This window comes from Lactuca sativa, chromosome 5 (assembly GCF_002870075.4).
Source record: "Lactuca sativa cultivar Salinas chromosome 5, Lsat_Salinas_v11, whole genome shotgun sequence".
Lineage (NCBI taxonomy): Eukaryota > Viridiplantae > Streptophyta > Magnoliopsida > Asterales > Asteraceae > Lactuca > Lactuca sativa.
The window spans coordinates 219,325,142-219,346,885 of record NC_056627.2 but is presented as its reverse complement, the minus strand read 5'-3'; the positions used below and the strand labels follow the sequence as shown (position 1 = coordinate 219,346,885).

Genomic DNA, 21,744 nt, shown 5'->3' with positions numbered 1-21,744 from the left:
AAAAGAAACATTTCACATCTTTCACTGTATCCTGTTTTACTTTTTCCTACATCTTTAATGCTTTCAAGGAGATTTGTTTATGTCATGACTCATGAGACATTTTCAACATTTAAGATAGTGGAACCTACCATGTGTATTCTTGTCTTGCATATATGGCATACATAAGCCAACATCAATGTCGTGATTAACATAACTAAAAGGAATGCATAAATAAACTAATAAAAACAAATGAAATGAATAACTCTCTGAAGAGGCAAAAATAGCATCTATATGAAAATGAATTTCTTTGTTTTCTCTTCCATATAAGCATATCATTCTATAAAACCAACTAACTAACCTTACATAAATGAATTACACACAAATTCATTGTTGTAGATAGTCACATATGGCTCCAGCTCGAGAGTTACTATCAATTGTTGCCTGCTAAAAATCCTTTGGGATCTGCATAAATTTCAACCCCTGAGATCATTTAGTAGAATTTAAAAAATGCCATAGTATATTTATATTTTTACATACATAGATTTATTTATACCCAATTAAAAAAAAACTTTTACCTGTCCAAGTGTTTCCTTTTGTCCAGGCAGCAAAGCATCCCTTTTTCAAACAAAAAACAGAATCAATATTTATCATCATCTATAATTATCCACATAAGAAAAATGTTAAAACTAAATTACAAGATTATAGCTAATGCAAGCAAGCTACTTTGAGAAAGTTGCCACTTTTGATATGTTATTAATACACTGATTATATCTCCACTTCTGATGGTATCAACATAGAAGCAACATCAACTTGAGAGTATCAATGTAGTTTGACGGTATCAACTCGTTAATATCACGTTGGACGGGTAAGCTTTAGAGTATCAGGACCTCTTTCCCTTCCTACGACCGACTGTCAACATCAAATAATTAACAGGAAGATATGTTGATGGTGTCTTATAAGCGAACCAAGTTTGTATGTTGATGGTGTAGTAAACAAGGAAAGGGAGAAAGATGGAAATGTGAATTGTGTAATGTTAACTGTGAATTCTGCAAATTAAAAGGTTGAGAGCATGAACTAAGAAGTGGAGAACAGTCATGAGACTTGTACGCAGAAGTAAGGCTGCCATAAGATCATATACAAGACTGTGAATCATGTTGGAGAGTAAATCGGTAAATGTACTTCTATCTTCACGTTTGTTGTCCCAAAATTCTGAGCAATCGGCTCCTACTTTTTTCGTTTGCGCCAGATCACCGTTATTTACCCTAGGAACGAGCACAACTCCAATATAACTCTCAGCTTCTAATGAACTCACATATCCTCTGTGTAAGGAAAATGAAATGACATTTTATGGTGAAGTCAAATGATGTTCATTATAAAATAAAGAGGTGGGGAGAGGAGATAACCTAAAGCTAGCAGAATCTGCAATTGCAAAACATGAGGATCTAGCTCCCCAAATGCCGTTCCTTTGTAGCATTGCATCATTGTGCAGTCGTTGAAATAAGAGAAAATAAAGATACCTAAGAGAAAAAATGGAAGCCCTAATTATCAAAATTAACCAGACATCCAGAAGAAACAAAACACAATGAAAAGGAAGAAGAAAGGTTCTTGTTCGTTTATTGGTTCTAGATAGGATGGGGACTTTAATTTTTTTAGGAGAACCGACGATAGAGGGTTGAATAGGGCCATAGGAGCTATTGTTACAACCTATCAATTTCATTCATGAATTATTATGGGAATAATACAAGACGCAAGTGTCGATTGCAATTTCAAATGAAGTATTAAAAGATGCTAGACCAAAAACCTGATAGAAGTCGTCGGAGCCAGAACCAACAGAACTACCACCGAAGGTATTATTGACACGAACAGGGACGGGATATAATATGCGAAATAGGTTCACCTCGAGGTCCTCCTCTACCTGATTTGATTCGAGAGGCATGTATTCAACAAGGATTTTTGGGGAATTCGTAGATCCTCAATCCGGTTGTACCGGAAGAATAAAGTATAACAGCGACATCGGATTGAGAAACGGAGGGAGACAGAGCGGCATTATGGTGGCGATGGCGCCAATGGATGTAACGGCGAGAAAGGCTAGAAGGAAGAAGATGGGTTTTAGGTTAGAGAGAGAGAAAGGAAGACAAAGACCCTAGGCTTGTTTCATGCTGATTGGAAGTTTCTTGCTGATTGGAAGTGGAGGGGGGGGGGGGGGGTTAGTTCTTCACATAGGCGGGGTTTTAATTTTTGGAGATTTCATTTCCCGCTCAAAACGCGTGTTTCATTAAAAAAAATATAAAGCGACACACTTACATGACACACACTTTATAATAGGCGCCCTCCGTATTTCTTTTTTTTTTTTTTCTTTTCTAACACTAATTTCAGGGCACGCACAAAAAGCGTGTCTTCTATCCTTCAAATTTTATAAGAGATGACATTACTTTTTGGACGTATGCTTTTGCGTATCGTAAATCACTGCGTGTCATTAAAGGCTGTTTTTCTAGTAGTGAGTACTGCCCTCGGGGTGAAATGCAGAAGCTGGAGCATGAACTCTGGAACCTGAAGATGAAAGGTTCCAATATCACCGCTTACACTAGATATGCTGGTATTCTTCCGTGGTGCAACAGGTACAGTTACCACCATCGTATCCCCGATCCCTTTCATGAGAAATTTTGCAAAAATTGTGGCCAAGAGGGTCACCTTGCGCGAAGCTGCAGAACACCAACCAATCAAGTCTCTGGAGCAGGCATCAGTTAGACCTGCTATGGTTGTGGCGAAGTCGGGCATTACAAGAGAAACTGCCCCAAGGCAGCAACAACTGGCAACATCGAGAGAGTCCTAGCTATGGGACAAGATGAGGCAGCCGCCGATCCCACCGTTGCCACAGGTATATTCCTCTTCGACAACCCTTATGCTCCCAATCCTTTTCAATTCAAGTACTGAAAGAAAATCTGTTAGCTATCCATTCGAACATCTTCATAAACATAGTCCTCAACTAGTAACCAAAACGTTTACCGTCGAGATAGCTAACGGTGAGAAAGAGAGCATTAGTGATAAACTTAGTTTTAGCCCTCACATCATTTCGTGTATCAAAGCCCAAAAGCTTCTGCGAAAGGAGTGCCATGAATTCCCAGCCTATGTGATCAACGAGAAACAGGAAGTTAAAGACCTCGAGAGCATCCCCGAAGTCTGCAATTTTTTTGATGTCTTTTCCGAAGAGCTCCCGGGAATTCCTCCCGAACGCCAAGTAGAGTTTTGCATCGACCCAATTCCCGGAGAAAACCCTGTAGCCAAACCTCCGTATCTATAGGCTCCATCAGAAATGCAGAAGTTACCCAGTCAGCCCCGAGTTCACGAGAATGATGTTTCCAAGACAGCATTCAGGACTCGATATGGTCACTACGAGTTCGTAGTGATGCCCTTCGGTCTAACCACTTTCCTTGGTCACGTGGTTAGCGAGGAAGGCATGATACGCTTTGGAAAGCGCATAAAACTTAACCCGAGGTACATAGGACCTTTCGAAATCGTCATTAGGATCAATCTCGTAGCCTACAAACTCCGACTACCTTCAGAACTTAACAACATCCATCCTGTCTTCCACGTCTCTATTCTTAAGAAGTGCCTATCCGATGAAGCCCAAGTAATCACTCTTGGTGAGATCGAAATCAACGAAAGTCTGAACCTCAAGGAAGAACCAATCGAGATCATAGATCGAGAGATTAAACGTACGAAACAAAGCCGTATCGCAATAAGTGAAGGTTCGCTGGAATGCCATGCGAGGACCTGAGTTCACTTGGGAGCGCGAAGATTCAATGAAGCAGAAGTATTCGTATCTCTTTCCAAATCCAAAATTTGTGTCTAAAGTTTGAATTTCGGGACGAAATTCCCTCTAACGCGGGGATAATGTGACAACCCGAAAATTTTACAGTCACGGTATCCCGCTCTCGTCAGTAAAACCGTTTGTCTCGCAATTTTTCCGTTAAGATTTTGGATTAGGGCATTTTATTTAAGACTTTTATTATGACCTCGTGAGTATCCAAACCCGTTAGAAAAGCGTGAAAACGCCCCAAGTTATTATTTGGAAAAATTTTAGTTTTATTCCGTTGGGTTACAAACAATTAAATCGGGTACGACCAAAAGCCTCGTTTAACGTCAGTATCAGGTAGATTTCCACCGGGCCACAAACTCAAGCCTTATATAAAGGATGAGTGAAATTCAATTTATCTTTTTACCACTACCTCATAACTTTCTCTCTCTACTCTCTCTCTCATCAAATCCAAGTTTTGATCCAAAATCATCCATTTCAAGCTCCAATTTGGTAAGAAATCCATCCTGGCTCATAGTATAACATATTTAGCTTTCAAATTCATGTTTGAATCATGAAATAGGAACAAGAACTTGTGTTAATGGTATAGGAACCTCCCCAAACCGTGAACACCTATAAATGGGGTTTTGGAACCCCAAAACCCTTTCAAATCACTTCTAGTGCTTCGATAAGGCTTAAGGACTTGAATGTACGACATTTGAACACCAAAATCTTACCATTTGAGGAGTAAATATGAGTTTACGGTCCAAGAACATGCTTGGACCGTAAACCATCATTCATAGACCATAAAGTCCTTTTAAGGTGTTAGATTGCCCCTTAAAGACCTCCAAAAGCTTCCATAAGCTTCCATGAGTACATAGAACCTTATATTCCTTCATAACATGCACCAAAACATACAAAAATGAGTCACACTTGAGTTTACGGCCCAAAAACAATCTTGGACCATAAACACCCCTTCTTGGACCATAAACACCTCCAAAGGGTGTTAAAGTGCCCTTAACACCTTGAATGGCTTAGAATTGGACCTAGAACTTTGTATGCTTAACCTACAACCACCAAAACACATGATTCATGGACAAACATGAGTTTACTGCCATAAAATCATGTTTTTAAGGTAGTAAACTCACCAAGAACATCTTCATAAACCGTAAACTCCTTTTCAAGGTCAATTCAAGTCCCGATCACTTCCTAAGCCATGAAATCAACCCTAGAAACTTCCCTTGTGCATTGTAAGACCATTTAGCACCCAAGAACACACCACCCATGAGTTTATGGCCGTAAACTCATGGGGATATGGTCATTTGACCGTAAACTCCCCTAAGGGCTTACTCTTGAAGAGTAAACTCCTTATCTAGGCCATACACACCCTTAGATGCAACGCAAATCACTCCAAACACTTGAAATGAAGTGTTTTCGCGACTAAAAGTGTATATCCTCAACTAATTAGAGGTACAAAGTCTAATTAGATACATTTATGCATCTCTTCATATTACATAGGAACCTCGCGTGTACTCAAGCCCCGAACTGACACTTAGCATCCAACCGACACATTTCTCATCCGGTGAGTTCATACCCCTACTCTTTTTCCGTGCTTTTCAAATGTTTTCAAGGGGGGGGGGGAATACAAGCAAAAGTACAAGAAATATTGTACCCAAACTTATTATTTCAGTTCAAATGTTCATATTCTGTATGTTTTTAATATCGAAAACCGTATTAACCAATAGTTCGAGTTGCAAAGTTAGCCTTCTGACTAATAGCAGATTTCTTTATAAAATTTTATAATCTATGTTTCATTTTATAATATTGTGAAAGATTCATACTAATCATAAATTAGGATTAATACTAATAAGATACGCCCTCGAAAGTAGCAGAACGACGAAAGTAACAGAACGAATACGAAAGTACGCCTTTGGATGACACCAAGACTTCGGAAATACAGCTAGTGTACGCCTTGAGTGTCACCGGAGTTTCGGAAATAATTCGAAAGTATGCCTTTGGATATCAACAGAGTTTCGAAAACATACGCCTTTGGATGTCGACTGAGTTTCGGAAATACGACAAAAGTACGCCCTTGGAAGTCACCAGAACATCGAATATACAACTAATGTACGTCTATGAGTGTCTCCAAACATTCAAAAATACGGATAAGTAAAGTAGATAATCGACATTCAAGTGTAGGATAACCAGGATATCAGAATACCTAACTAATACAATAAGTATGATAGATACTAGTAATTAGCATTCCGAACCAAGAACTAATCCCGACTTTTAGGAAAATAAGGGTTTTTCCTGGGATAGTGAACTGTTCCTAACCAAACTGTAGGATAAACAAATAACTAAACTTACATATAAGAAAATATAGGATTTTATTGGATAATGACTTTTTCAGAAAACCAAAGGAAACCTATTCCTTTTCGAAAATAAACCGCTTATGAACTCACCAGCTTTATGCTGATTTTCAAACTGCTTGTATTCTCAGGTCCGCATTAGACAGGTACACCGCGATCTTTTGGAAAAGATGGAGTGTATAGAAGACTCGTCTTTGCTTTTATTCATAACATATATATATATATATATATATATATATATATATATATATATATATATATATATATATATATATGTATATATGTACAACGCTTGTAACACTTGTTTTCATACAATGTAAATATTTCTATGTAATGTAATTGTTGTGTTTACTACGCTTACTATGTACATTGGTTGCGATACTTCATGACGTCCTCCGCCCCGGAACGTTCCCGCCATCAGTTTCGGGGTGTGATACTTCATGACGTGTCGAAGGCACCAAGGCCGACCCATTGGATTAATATCCTTTTATACATTGATTTATGTGTATGGGATAAGCATGTTGGATTATATGATTATCTGTGATTTCTAGCTGCATGATTATCTGTCTGCTGATTTTGCTTATTACCGGTTATATGTCAACATATTGTGTTGGGTTGAGACTTTACTACTGTCACACCCCCGAACCAGACGGCGGAAACGTCTGAGGGCTCGTGTGACATAAATTGAAATATCATCACAATGAATATACATGAACAACACATACATCACCAACATTACATAGTACAACTGACATTGTTCTCATCAAGTACATTGTTTAAACATTACACATTCATAACATAAATTGTTTGAGAATTTTTCAAAACATAACATCCTAACACACATGATATTGTTCTTCGTCTTATCTGTTACCTGAGAATACAAGTTATTTTGAAAACATCAACATATATAATGTTGGTGAGTTCATAAACATGTTTGATATAAAACTTGTTTGTATCGTTGTAAAACCCAGAAAATCCAATATTTCCTATGCAAAAATAGTTGCAAAAAGATGTGATGATCCTATAAGTGCATGTGTATGTGATTTCAAAAACAAGTAGAAGTGATTGTTATTGAAAATTGATTATCGTACTATAGTTGTTGTGTATAGGAATGAATAATGTTATTCCCCCGGAAAACCCGATGTTTTCCGATATAAATAGTATGATAGTTTTATGTTATTGTATCGACACAACGAATGAATATGTTTTCCCTTGATTACTTAGATGGTGTTGGATCTCAATGTGAGTCGTTATAACCATGCATAATAATGACTAGTTTGTCTGTCTTGGCATTCTAGCGAATGCCAGAATTGATTTAAGATTTTGTCACCCTAGACTGGCCGAGTCTAGCTGTAGCGAACAGCTCAGGTGTGGGGGAGTCACCCCGTTATAGATCTATACACAAACTCTCGCTCTCCCTCTAAGAGACTCTGGTTATAACTACAGACTATGACTGACACTTAATAGTGTCACCCTTTATTTCCCACTAAATCCTATTGAATTTGAATAACCTTGTTTATCAACCTAATTTTATGTTTACTTGAATAACAAAGATAAGCCTAACAGACGAAGAGAATAGGGCAGCAGAGGTCCACTAATCATGTATGTTATTATAGGTTGTCGAGTATGAGACAGGCACGTTGGCCCATCATGCATATGCTTGATTTGGACCTTACTAGCAATGTCAATGGGCCACTGAGGTCCAATAGCATGTAAAATCCATTAAGGGTCCCTTAGGCATGTAATTGGGTCATTGGAGGCCCAATAAACATGTGTGAATATATCGGACCCGATCAACATGATATTGGGTCACAAAGGCCCAATAGCACATATAGAACGTATTTGAACCCAACTTTTAAATCGCTTATGTTTTATCGAGTTTAAGTTCGTATTGTTGGTATTCGTGGTATGTTAAATGTTTATTAGCAATAACGAAACATTTTAATGTTTGAATTATAACGAAGTTTTTAATAAAAAGTATATATATTTTTAAAACTATGCGTTATAAACTTGATATTTTTAACCCCAAAAGTTATAATCGTTTATTTGGCCCAAAAACATTTAGATTAGCCATTATGGCACCTTTTTCTATAAAAATGATAGTTTTAGTCCCTTTTTACGAAAATTTACATTTTTGGTCCTTGAACCATTTTTATTGACATTTTCCACCCAAACTTTATTTGAATAGTAATTTCAGTCCAAAAATAATTCATTTGTCATTTCCAGCCTCTATTTACAAAAGTTACATTTTTGGCCCAATTTCCGTAAGTTTTATAATTTTGACCCCAAAATCAAAAACTTTGCATTTTTAGTCCAAATTTGGTAATAAACTTGTTTTTAACCCCTAAAAAAGTTTATTTACATTTTAGACCCATAGTTTGTTAACTTTTCCAATTCAGCCCTTCAAATTCTCATTTTTTCGCAACTTTGGGCCCAAAACCCATTTGGCCCACTTTTAAGCCCATTAAGCTAACATTTATGTTTTTGACGCTTTGAAAAGTGTTATTTTCATAAAAATCAGCTTTTATGCAAATATTCAACTTATAACCCTCATAAAACCGAAAAATTACAATTTATACCCAATCTTTGTTATTTTTGCAAATATGACACATGTAAGGTTCTTTTGGTTTTTTTTTTCACTTTTTAAACTTAAAGACCCTTAGATCCATGATGTATATTGTTCATTATGTTCTTGTTCATGATTATTTCACCCTTTTATTATAGATCTCAAAATATAACAAATATTTCATATTATCACAATAAAAAAACTAAAGAATTCACATATAACATGAAAACACACATAGATCATCACATAATACTTGTATTCTCCCCCCAAAACAGGTAAAAATAGATAACAAGGGGGGTTATGAGCTCACCTTTGCTTGTTGTTGTCGGTTTTGAAGTAAGAAATGGAAGAGTTTGATCCTAGCAAGCCTTCTTGGGTGGATCTCGAACTCAGAGTTTTCTAGGATGATGATCATGAGTTTGTGTGAGTTTAGAAGAGATTCTTGATCAAATAAAGAGACTAGATTATGGATCCAAGCATCAACTTACCTAGGATGATGATTCTTGTGGAAGAACCTCCTTGAAATGTTCTAAAATTTTGAAAATTTGAATGGAGAAGAGGATGTGCTTGAGAGTGTTTGGGATGAGAGTTTGATGATGTGTGTGTGTGTGTTTGGTGATCCTCGGCCGAGAGTATAAGAAGGAGAAGAGAGAGAGAGAGAGAGAGAGAGAGATTGAGGTGACCATTATAGATGCATGTTGGTACATGCATGGGTACATGGTGTGCAATAAGGAGGTGGCACACCCCCAAAGTCAACCCTCCCCATTTTTACATCTTTCCTTTTTTTCCTAGTTGGGCCGAGAGAGAGAAAAAAAAGGAGAATTGCTTGGGCCTTTTGTGCTTGAGTCCATAATATGTGGCCCAATTTGATGGTTTTCGGCCCATTGGGCTCTTGTGAGTAGTTCACGGACCAAATCTTGCATAAAAGAATGGAATTGAGTCCATTAAGGCTAATTGGATTTGTTATGGCCTAATAAGGCCCATTAAAGGTAAACTAGTCCATTTTAGATTTTTAAGGCCGAAAAAGGTTAAGTCTCATGAGAGTGGGTCCAATGAGAGCCCATTCAAGAGTTCTAAGCCCAAAATAGTCAAATTGGAAGCTTATTGGTCCATTAGGCCCAATAAGGAAATCTTAGTCCATAATGGACTTAAACCGAGATTTTTAGGGTTTCCAACCTTTTGTTGACTATTTGAGTGTTTGTATAAAGTCTTTGATGGAATTTTGTTGTCATTGAATAAGCATCATACATGCTTTCAAGTTTTAGTTACAATGTTATCCTTGTTAAATGTTTACAAAGCATTAGAATTCCTAGTTGTGACAACTGCTTTTTGCATAACTTAACAGACGGAGGGTATTCTAGCTTGATGGTTAAGTAGACCGGTGGGTATTCCAGTCTGATGATTGAGTTGACCCACTGTATATTGGTATTCCAGTCTGATGACTGAGTAGACATATGGTATATTGGCATTCTAGTCTGATAATTGATTGGGCCAGGGGTAATCTAGACCAATGGCTATAGACCTGGGGGTATTCCAGTATGATGACTGATTGGACCAAGCATGCTTGTTTGTATATGATATGTGTTTTCTGTGGTGGTACTTTGGGGGAAACTCATTAAGCGTTGGCTTATAGTTTTTCGTTATGGTTTCAGGTACTTCTGAGGATCATGGGAAAGCGAAGGCGTGACCTTACACATCCTAGTTTATTTTATTAATCATGGGAGACTCTGTTTTGAACTCTGTTTTGAAAACAATGGTTTTGTAAACACTTATATCAGTAAAATGGTTGATTTGAAAAGTTAAAATTGGTTTTGATTTTTGAGATGTTACACCATATAATGTTAGATGCTGATACGTTTATCATTGATCAAATAATGATAAATTCAGATAAGCCAGCAAACTACAAGGAAGCGATTGCAGGCCATGAGGCTTGCAAATGGAATGAGGCAATGGACATCGAGATCAAGTTCATGTATGACAACCAATTTTGAAATTTGGTTTATCAAGAACCTAGTCGAAAGACAGTTGGTTTCAAATGGATCTTTAAGAAGAAGACCGACATGGAAGGAAATGTGCACACATTCAAGGCATGACTGGTTGCGAAGGGTTTTACTCAAACCCCATGGATTGACTATGATGAGACCTTCTCACCAGTAGCGAAGATAAAATCTACTAGGATAATGCTCGCCATAGCTACCTTTCATTATTATTAAACTTTGCATATGGATGCCAAAACCACTTCCTTAATGGGAAATTACTTGAATATGTTTACATGAGTCAGCCAAAGGGTTTTGTTGATGGAAAGTTTCCCAATAGAGTGTGTAAGCTTGAGATATTCTTTTATGGATTGAAACAAGCGTCTCACAGCTTGGAAAGATAGCTATTTGGTTTCGCTATGAAGGATCTAGGAGAGGTTGCTTATATTCTAATGATAAGAATATTGACAAATAGAAAGAAAAGATTAATTGGACTTAGTCAAAGTATATATACTTGGACAAGGTACTAAAATGGTTTAGTATAGAAAATTCCAAGAAAGGAGAGCTATCGATTCTAAGCAATACCAAATTAAGCAAGACTCAAAGCCCCAGTACATATGAAGAGATAGTTGATATGAGTCGATTCCCTTATGCTTCGGCAGTAGGATCGATCATGTACGCTATGATGTGTACTCCCCCTGATGGGTCCTTTGCTATAAGCCTGGTCAGTCGCTATCACGAAAATCCTGGCAGAGCTCACTCGACAGCAGTAAAGAACATTCTTAAGTATCTGCAAAGACAAAGGATATGATTCTAGTATTTGGAGGCAGTGATACATTGAGAGTGACTGGGTATAGTGACGCTAGCTTTCAAATTGATAGAGACAATTTTCGTTCTCAATCTGGCTGGGTGTTTACATTAAATAGTTAATTAGTTACTTGGAAAAGTTCCAAGCAAGACATGGTGGCTAATTCTACTTGTGAATCAGAGTACATAGCGACTAGTGGAGCATCAAAGGAAGCGGCCTGGCTAAAAAACTTTATCAGAGATCTTAGAGTAATTCCAACCATTCAGGAGCCTATGGAAATTTTCTGTGATAATGAAGGATCGGTTGCTTTAACCAAAGAACTGAGAGATCATGGTAAATCAAGACATATCGACATAAAGTACCATTATATCAAACATAGAGTAGAAGAAGGCCATCTCATAATGAAGAGAGTTTCATCGTAAGCGAATACTGCAGATCCTCTCACAAAGTTTCTGAGTAGGATTAAGCATAGTTTGCATGCTAGGAGCATTTGTTTGAGAGATGATATTAGTTTTAGTAGTTAGATGATTAGGTTGAAACTTGTAACAAAAATAAATATAATTGATCTTTGTTGATTAAATAATAGATACTATTTATGAGTTTTTTTACTACCTTTGTCAATTATTTATTCTTGTGTTTCGTTTTGCATGTTTTACTTCCCGAATAATTTAATTATTCAAATTCCACAGTCACTCATACTTTGGGAGTAAGTAGTGAATTAAGATTCTCATGAATTGGATTATAGATTGTCTAATGAGGTTAGACATAGAAATTGTATTGCTACAACATTCATGAGTACTTAGAAATGGAGATTTAAGTATTGCATAAACCCACACTCAAATAATTACTTCATGGATTATATAAAGAGTAATTCTATAACGATAATATCTTATATTCTTGAAACAGAGATATATGAGTTGCAATTTACAAGTCATTGTGCATCGGTGTTGCAAAAACGCGTCAGTAACATGATGTTATAAAACACAGTATCATGTACGATTTGATAAGTAAAAGGTACAAGCATATGAGTCAAAGTTTACTTTTCCCTTTTTCCCTAATAGGAAAAGTGATATCTTTGGGCCCCTCGGTGGTTTGGTGTTAACTTATAGTGTTGGTCCCAACCAACACTCGATTGATGTGTTAAATTTGAAGTCTTATGTCGTCATCACAAATCAGGAAATCAGGAAACAAAACTCATGCCTCATGTTTGTATCATATCTAGTAAACCGGAGAAATATTTGATCACTTATCTTAAAACCAATGTATGTTTACTTCAGAGTTTGGCAGGTTCTATGGAAGCAATCTTTGCTACTTAATTTAGAAGTTATACTGGTAATTGTAGTTATAGATTTATCCAAATGGGAGACTATTGGAATAGATGTCTAATTTGAATTATTAGCAAAGTCATTTTGAATTACCCTCAAACCTAGTAATTGAATAGGATGACTTTTAGAGATAGATAATGATTTATTGATTTATTATACTATTAATAAATACCAATAAATGATTTTGTTAATATGTTATGAAAATAATATATTAATTAGAAATAGTAGTATTTCATTAAGAACTAATAAGAAATTAACTAGAATTAATTTTGGAATTAATCGGAAGTGTAATTGTTCAGTAGTTGAACAAGAGAGATTCCAGAACCTTCCTTGGAAGAGGTGGACGGTTTTTAGGGTATTCTAGTGCATCTGTAATATTCGTTGCAGACAAATAGGAAGTTGGATAATTATTAATTTGAAGTAATATTATTTTAATCAAATTAGAGTTATCTAGGGTTTCCAAGTTATGCTATATAAAGGATTGGCCTTGGATTTTCTGCCACTCCTCCTATACAAGAGATAGCCGAAAATTCCATCATCTCCTCTCCTCTCTCTTAAACCTCCTTGTTTCTAAGGTTGGATGTCAACCATCAGAGGCACGAGATTTCTGGTGTTAGTTTCCAAGCAACTATAAGAATGATTGTTTGCTTGTTTACTACAACAATCAAGAGGTATGTTTTCTTCTATGTTTTTTTGAAATTACCTTGGGTTATAGGGTTCTTGTTGTTCAATAGAATGTTACTTCAATAGAGTTATGACTATATCTAATAGGTTATATGTACCCTTAAGTGTATAATGATTTATCCGAGTTATTGCATGTAAAACCCATCACTTTATACCTTCAACAACTTAGAAAACTGAAGAGAATGTTGGATCCAAACTTGCTTCTTGCTTCCTTGTAATCCTTCTTCTGTATATCCATCAAAAATCCAAGAACGAAGCTCCAAATCAAGGGAATGGACTCTCAAACATGCATGGAGGCTAGGGTTTCATTAGTGAGGGATTGGGGCTAGAGAGGATTCCCTAATCTTGAGATTAGGTGTTTAAAAATGGAGGAAACCCTAAACTTTGTGGGCTTGGGTTGCATCAGCTGCCACACCATGGTCTTTCCTTTTCCACGTTGTGGGCATCCCAAAACGCACGTTTCATTTATCTAATGCCACGTCGTGGGGATCCATGCACCAAAGGGTTTCTCTGAAAAGTCTAATTTTTCATTCCTTAAGTCTTTAGCGAACCTTTTTCGAAAAACGGGTGTTAGATATGAAATTTGGATCAAACATTCCTTTCACCAACTGTCTCGTTTTTATTTGAACTCAGCCCACAAGGAAAAATATGGCCCATTTGATTATTTGGTTTGAATCTAATTTCACTGTTTGTTTGACTTAAGGATTGGTATTTACACATGTTCATTGTTATCAATGACATAACGATTCCTAGACTACATTAAATATTTCCTTTTCATGGTCAAGGCTTCCGACTATCTTGGAATTGACACCCATGTTTTTGTTTTTTGTTTTTTTAATTATTATTTCGACTCTTATTTTCTTCTCAACGTCTCCCAGGCTAATCTTGAGAAATATGATCTCCCGACTTTGAGCATCCTCCTAACGACTCTTCTAATGTTTATTCGTACCTTAATTCATATTTGAATACCTACATCCCTATGTATTTGCAATGCTTTACGTAGAACTCAATGCATAAAAGACAATTTAACCTTCTATAACATCAAATGGTATTGGTAAATTGCACTATAGGGAGCATTCCATCTTAGGGCTTTAAGGGAGATTGTAGGCCATGGATATCCATGTGATTGCATGTGCAATGTCTTTTCCTAATAACCCCACCAACTACCCTTTTCAATTAATAAATAATTCTTTCAACTCCATTTTTTTCTTCTGAACTCTCGATTTCTTCAACTGCTACACGTTTTGTTCTTCCATCCCCGCAAAAGCTCTGCAAATATACAGTTCTCCCACCCCTCTTATGAATCATTGTCAGTAGAATCTGAATCTATAGGTACATATCTTGTATTAATTAACTCATATTGTTTTGGATCGCTGCACAAACTTCCTATTTTATATGATTAAAATTATAAAACAATTCTTGTATTATTTTTTATGTATTTTGTTGTTGTACTCAAATCCATTATCTCTAAGGTCTTGTACACAAAATTATGACTATCGATTTTTCTGATCTCTTTTTTTCTATATTTGATTTATTGTTTAGGAATATTTTGATGACCTTTCGTGTTCATTTTACTTGAAGAGCGGATGCCACATAGAGACTTATATATATCATTTAATACACAGGCGTATATATGTAAAGCTTCATTTATATTGAGAATTAATTACTTTTTTCATGCTCTAAGTTTAATATAGACTTATACACAGGCATGTATATGTATATCATGCTGCAAGTTTAATATATACATCTGCTATATCCATGGATTCGACTTTTTTAGAACTCACATCCCATATTTTTACCATCTTTATAATTACGAAACATTATACATTTTTATGATATTTTTAGTGCTTATTTGTTTTTGTTTTTTCTAAAAATATATTACAAATGTGAACATTTATTTTCGATATCATTGTAATTTTCAGGAAACTGAAATGCACAATTCTAGCCAACTCAAGAAAGAATTTATCAAGAAATGGGTTCAGGGACTTCAAATATGTTGTTCTTCAAAGAAGCAAATGAATCTCTTGGAAAGAAAGAAGAAAATAAAGCTTTCAGCAGACATTGCCTTAGCTACTGCAAAAAATGCTACAACTTCTTGGAGTAAAGCTCTCATTTCAAACGCCAAAAAAGACAAAGAAAACGAGATTCTTGTGCAAAACTTAGCACGCAATGAATTAAAGCTCATGGTTGCACACCAAAAAGTCACTTGCAACAAGAGAATAAGAAGCAAGAAAATCTTGAAAACGAGTTTTCGTTTTGGGAAACGAATTAAGAAGATGGGAAATCGTCGATCAGATTTAGCAACTTGTATTGCTACAAGATTGGTGAAGAAGAAAACCCAGGTGCTTAAAAAACTTGTACCAGGTGGAGAAGCCATGGATGATTTCACCATCTTTAAAGAAGCATTAGACTATATACTTTCTCTTAGGGTACAAGTTGATGTCATGATGAATCTTGTGAATTCTACCAAGATTTTAAGTTAATATAAATAAAAATGTAGGTTATTAACGTAGGTTCATTTCTAAATTGTAGCAGGAAGAAAGACACTAAAAATAGAGCCTGAAGAAATCGTACATGTATTCTTCTAAACTCAGGAAAGAGTGTTGAGAAAACAATATTTCCATGTATTGATTAGGCCTTGGTTATTTGTACTTGAAAGCTAAAAAAATATTTGCAGCTACGTAATGAAGCTACTTCACGTTCTCCATGAAATAAATAAATCGCCTTTAATTATAAAGAAGTTAATTAAGGTTCCAAACTGGCTAGATTGTAACATTCATCATCACCAAGCTCTTTTTAGGCAATAGCAAATGGGGTTTTGGCTGTTCTCGGATCGCACCAGCAACCTAATAGTGTATTTGTGGCTAAACTAGACTGTGATAATAATTCCTTTAGTGTAAGTATATGTAACAGATTAAGCAACTGTAGATAAAAAATAAAAAATAAAAAAAAACAAAAAAAAACGTCTTCTTGCATGCCCATCTTAAAGAAGAAGGCAACTTAAATAATTTTCATCGTATCATTGAACTAAGTTAACGTGTGCTTGATAAGTGCCTTCAATTTTTTCGGAAACTAATAAACAGGAGATAATGGGATTAGGCATGATCACTTCTAGGAATAACGAGCTCTTCACCTTTAACACTTTCATTACTCGCCTCGAAGCCATAGGAAATTATGAATTTGCAGACGTGAAAAACAAAAGATTACACGTCTTTTAGGCTCAATCGGGCCTAGGAAGTAAAGATTATGTATTTAGGATTTAATAATATGATAAGCCTATATATACATGTTATGGCCTTATGGGTTACAAAAGGGTCTTGGATTTTTTTTTTTTTTTTTTTTTTGATAAATAATTTTCAAATTTCATATGCAGAAAACAAGAATCTTCTCCAGCCAATATACATAACATAGGTGTTAAAATGTTGATTTACGTTGTTACTTCCTCAAGTGAATGTTAGCTCGCAAGTGGTGTCATGATTTAAGTAATGTAAAGAGAATTAGATGGAAAAGTTTTCATTGATTACTTTGATCTAACAAATGAGCTATATATATATATATATATATATATATATATATATATATATATATATATATATATATATATATATATATATATATATATATATATATATATATATATATATATATATATATATATATATATATATATATATATATATATATATATATATATATATATATAAATATTAGAAAATCAACTAATTCAATTCTAACAACTTTATATTAAATACATAAATGCCCTTGGAACTATTTATTATGTTCCTTGCTAACTTGGTTCAAGAGAGAGGATATGGCAATAACCAAAGCTTGGAAATTGCTTTTTGTTGATTATGACCACTTTAAGCTTTAGTAAGAACATGTGTCACATGTTCATCCGTCGTCTTAACATGGGACAATATAATAAGACCATCATGAACCTTTTCTCGAATGAAATAACAATCAAATTCGATATGCTTGGCTTTTTCGTGAAATACAGGGTTGGTAATGATGTATGTAGCTAAATTGTAATATTTGAGTGGGATAGGAGTGACATTTGGAACTTGAAACTCTTCTAATAATTTGCTAATCCAAGTTAATTCAACAGTTACTTGTCTCATAAAACGATACTCGACTTCGGCTAATGACAAAAGAAATAGTTAACTATTCTTGGATTTCCAAGAAATTGAACTCCCCCTAAAAAAGTATGAAGTAACCATTGGGTGATTGGTGAGTAATGGGACAAGATGCCCAATTGGAATCACAAAAGGCTTCAATTTTATATGCATGATCTATATTGAAGTATAAATCTTATTGAAAAGTGTTTTTCAAATATCTCAAAACATGTAAAACATCATCAAGATGTGACTAGTTGGATGTTTAGTTAATTTGGTTAAGATATTGAACAGAATATATATATATATATATATATATATATATATATATATATATATATATATATATATATATATATTGCATGGTATGCAACAAGATATTTAACCTGCCAATGTGTTTGTCTGTAAACTGTGGGATGTGTTAAGGGATCAAGCATATTTGGTAAAAGATGAATATTTGATGGTTGTTGATGAAGAATGTCTATTCCCTGATCAGTCCTTTTGAATTCAGTTGTAATTAAGAAATAGATTGATATGACTAAGGTCTTGGATTTGGAATCGATTATGAAAGTAATCTTTCAAACTGTGAATTTCAAGATCATCATCCCTTGGAACTAATATATAGTCAACATAAAGAGCAACAATGATGATATAATTTAAAGATCTATTAATGAACAAAGAATAGTCATTTGTAGATTTTGTGTTGCCTTTTGATTGTAATGCCAATTGGATGCTAGTTTCAATCCACGAAGAGGCTTTTTTTTTACTTTTCATACCACTATAAGAGAAGAAACAATGACACATGGAGGGATTTTCATATAAACTTCTTCTTGAAAATTTCTTTGAAGGAATGCCTTGTGCACATTAAACTGATATATATTCTAGTTCTTTTTAACAATAAGTGAAACCAAAGGTCTTACTGTTGTGAATTTGAAAACTAGAGAAAATTTCTCATGGTAATCAACTCATTCTATTTGAGTGAAGCCTTTAGCTACTAGACGAGATTTATGTCTTTCTACAGACCTATCTACCTTAATTAATCTTAGTTTTGTAATACTAACAACAAGAAATGAATTTCTTCCCTTTAAGAAGTTTTACTAAGTCCTATCTGTTATTTGCAGCTAAAGCACCAATCTCCTTCTTCATTGCAACCTACCAATGAGGTATACCTTTGATGGAAACATGGTGTTTAAGATTGAGTTTCAAAACATAAAACTTTTGAGTTTGCAGTGGAAGAATTTAATATAAAACATGAACAACATAGAATCCGACAAAAGCATCACATTACATGAACATGCAAGATTTAAATCAACAACCACAAAAGGATAAGATTAACAACCTTTGTTGTCCTCTAGTCCTCATGAGAGGTTGAATGATGATGGAAAAAAAACACAAAGTAGAATCCCACTAGATAAACTCCACCAACAAGCTCCAACACCAGATTAATGCTAGTTCAACTATTGATAATACAACCTCTTAAGCTTGAACTACTAAAAACAAATGTTCATGTTCAAGAGAGTATGTATTCTCTTCTTTAGCTACTAACAACATAGAAAGAGAAGGGAAAGCCTTTCACTCATTAATCATCCTATACATGTAAAACTCAATCATGACTATCACAAATGCTTTTACATGCATTTGACCATCCATAAAGGTGGTGTTGGGAATGCTTACACGAAATCATGAGTGAAAGAAAGCAGAGTTAGTCAAACACACATTATCTCTCCTTTTTAATGCTCCATGTCTTCTATTTTATAAAACTAGCTTTTATATTTTATAAAGACTTTCAAATGAGTATGTGTGTGTGTGTGTATATATATATATATATATATATATATATATATATATATATATATATATATACATTTGTTCATTTTGTTCATTTAATCTAACACATTAAATTAAATAAATAAATTTCACACAAACTAAATCATTTAATAATTAAAGATATAAGTACCAAACTTATACTAATTCATACACTTATAAATTACATTATTATTATTATTACTATTATTATTATTATTATCAAATAATAATTCCAAGAGTTCTAATATTTTAATATGAATCAACCTCATATACAAAAATATTAATTCTAGTGTCTACTTGTTATTAGTTTGACCATATTGATTATCATATGTTATTAGCAATATTGTTTTATGATCATTCTTGAGCATATAGAACCAACTGTTGGATATAGTGTCTAAGCCCATAACTATATTTGGTATGTACTTGACCCGACCCGGCATGGTCCATTTGGGTTGCACTTCACCCGAACAATTTATGGATAATATTTGAGAATAGTACAAGTTATGATTTATTAATATATTATAAGTTCTAATATATTAATATAAGATCATATTATTTAATTAGTAGTGATCTATAATTAATCTAGGATTAATTTAGTGATCAAAGATATTACTAATTAAATATGGGCTTCTATATTTATATAGTGTGGGCTTATGCTTATTTGGAATGGGCTAGGCTTGCATGGAAGAAGTCCATGGATACTCCATGGAGCTTTAACCCATGGATCTCATGGAAATGAAGAGACATGGGTATTAGGGTTTACATGGATGTAACCCTAATCCACCACACTGTATAAAGGAGGTCTTGGCTCTTGAAATCATACTAGTTGACACTTGTTGAGGTGAGGGCCGATTTCAAGATAGTAGTGACTATTCTCTCAAAGTTCCAAGTTTGTGGTGATTTGTGATTTCCATTTGAGGAATCCACACTATTGGTGCTAGGCTCTAAAACTCCAAGGAATCAACTACAACTACAAGGTAAGTATTTCTACTAGCTTTATTTGATTCATGTTCCCCATGCCATGCTAGTTAGGATATGAACCTTGGAAAAATAATTATTTGCATGTATCTTAGACAAACATAGATCCAAGGTTTATTAGGGTTGCATGTACACTTAGGAAGTGTTAGAATGCTCAAAACCCATTAGTGGTATCAGAGCCTAGGCTTGTTTGTTTGATACTTGTTGCAATATGCTTGAAAAAGTCGAAAAACTTGTTGTCTGACTGCTGAACTCGCCGAGTCCATGGGGGGACTCGCCGAGTTCACTTGTATCTTCAACCTACTCGCCGAGTAGGTTCATGCACTCGGCGAGTAGGGACGACAGAGTGCAGATTTTCGACTTTAGTTGCTGGAAATGGATTAGAAACATTACCCTAAACTGTTTTGGTACTTGAAAACTTGTTTTAGATGGTGTAATGTCTTTTCTAACTCATTTACAACAACTAGTTATCAAAATTACAAAGATTAAGTGTGATTTTGATATATGAAAGTGTTCATGTTCATGATCTTGTTCTTATGATGTTTAGATGATCATAGGAATTATTTGTAACCTATGTGGTAGATTAATTCTTGATCATAATGTGATTTAATGGAGTCCATAACTTGTCCTCAAGTTATGGAAAACCAAAAGTCTCTTGGATTGAAAACCATTAAAAGAACACAAGAGTTAGAAAAGTGAATAGTCTTCATTTTATTACTCTATTAAACTCATAAGTTACAAGAAATGAAAAGTTTTGAAAGTTTACTAAACTTGCCCTCAAGTTTTGGAACAAGTAAAGTCAAGTTAAAACTTTAGTTCCAACCCTTAGAATTTTAAAAGTTAAAATTCAACCCTTATACTTATATTATTATGATTTAATAATTATATATATGTATAAGAACAAAGTCGTCTTACCGCTAGTACGCCTCATTCACGAAGCCGGTCTATAAGGTGGGTATAAGGTTGTTGCCTATAAAATGGTGACTTAATGGGTGTCCACTCTCACCCACCGCTTGCTTGACTGGTGGAGGGTCGTTAGCCGAACGGGTAAGACAAGGACTTATAAATTCTCATTTAAAGTATGATGAATATTATAAAGTAACTAAATGTTTTATTAAATTCCCAATCTTAGTTACTTTAGGAAAAATGTGAATAAGGTGCTAATCCATGAAATTACACTTTACACTTTGTTTAAGTTGTTGGTGGAGCGTGTGTGGTTAACCGGCACACTAACTTGGACTTAACAAGGTAGGTAAAGGGTGACTTAGGGTTTATTATAGTATCGATGGAGCGTGTGTGGTTTACCGGCACATCAATTGAGTGATAAACCTTAAGGGTACCAAGT

At 34.7% G+C, this 21,744-nt stretch overlaps 1 protein-coding gene across 2 annotated transcripts; it reads left to right on the top strand.

Annotated features, from left to right (window-relative positions):
- Positions 1-14,681: 14,681 nt before the first annotated feature.
- On the top strand, positions 14,682-16,183 carry LOC111885252 (transcription factor IBH1-like 1). 2 transcript variants are annotated; one of them, XM_023881525.2, is made up of 3 exons: positions 14,691-14,835; positions 15,046-15,138; positions 15,426-16,183. In XM_023881525.2, the coding sequence occupies exon 3, from the start codon at positions 15,435-15,437 to the stop codon at positions 15,984-15,986; it is 552 nt and encodes a 183-aa protein (XP_023737293.1). In that variant the 5' UTR covers positions 14,691-14,835; positions 15,046-15,138; positions 15,426-15,434; the 3' UTR covers positions 15,987-16,183. The 2 variants fall into 2 exon arrangements, with proteins under 2 accessions (XP_023737292.1, XP_023737293.1); XM_023881524.2 differs by lacking the exon at positions 15,046-15,138 and having other exon boundaries at positions 14,682-14,835.
- Positions 16,184-21,744: the final 5,561 nt, after the last annotated feature.

Bases quoted from the DNA above. Each gene is read 5' to 3' on its own strand.
- LOC111885252 (XM_023881524.2), top strand. From the start codon at position 15,435: ATGCACAATTCTAGCCAACTCAAGAAAGAATTTATCAAGAAATGGGTT.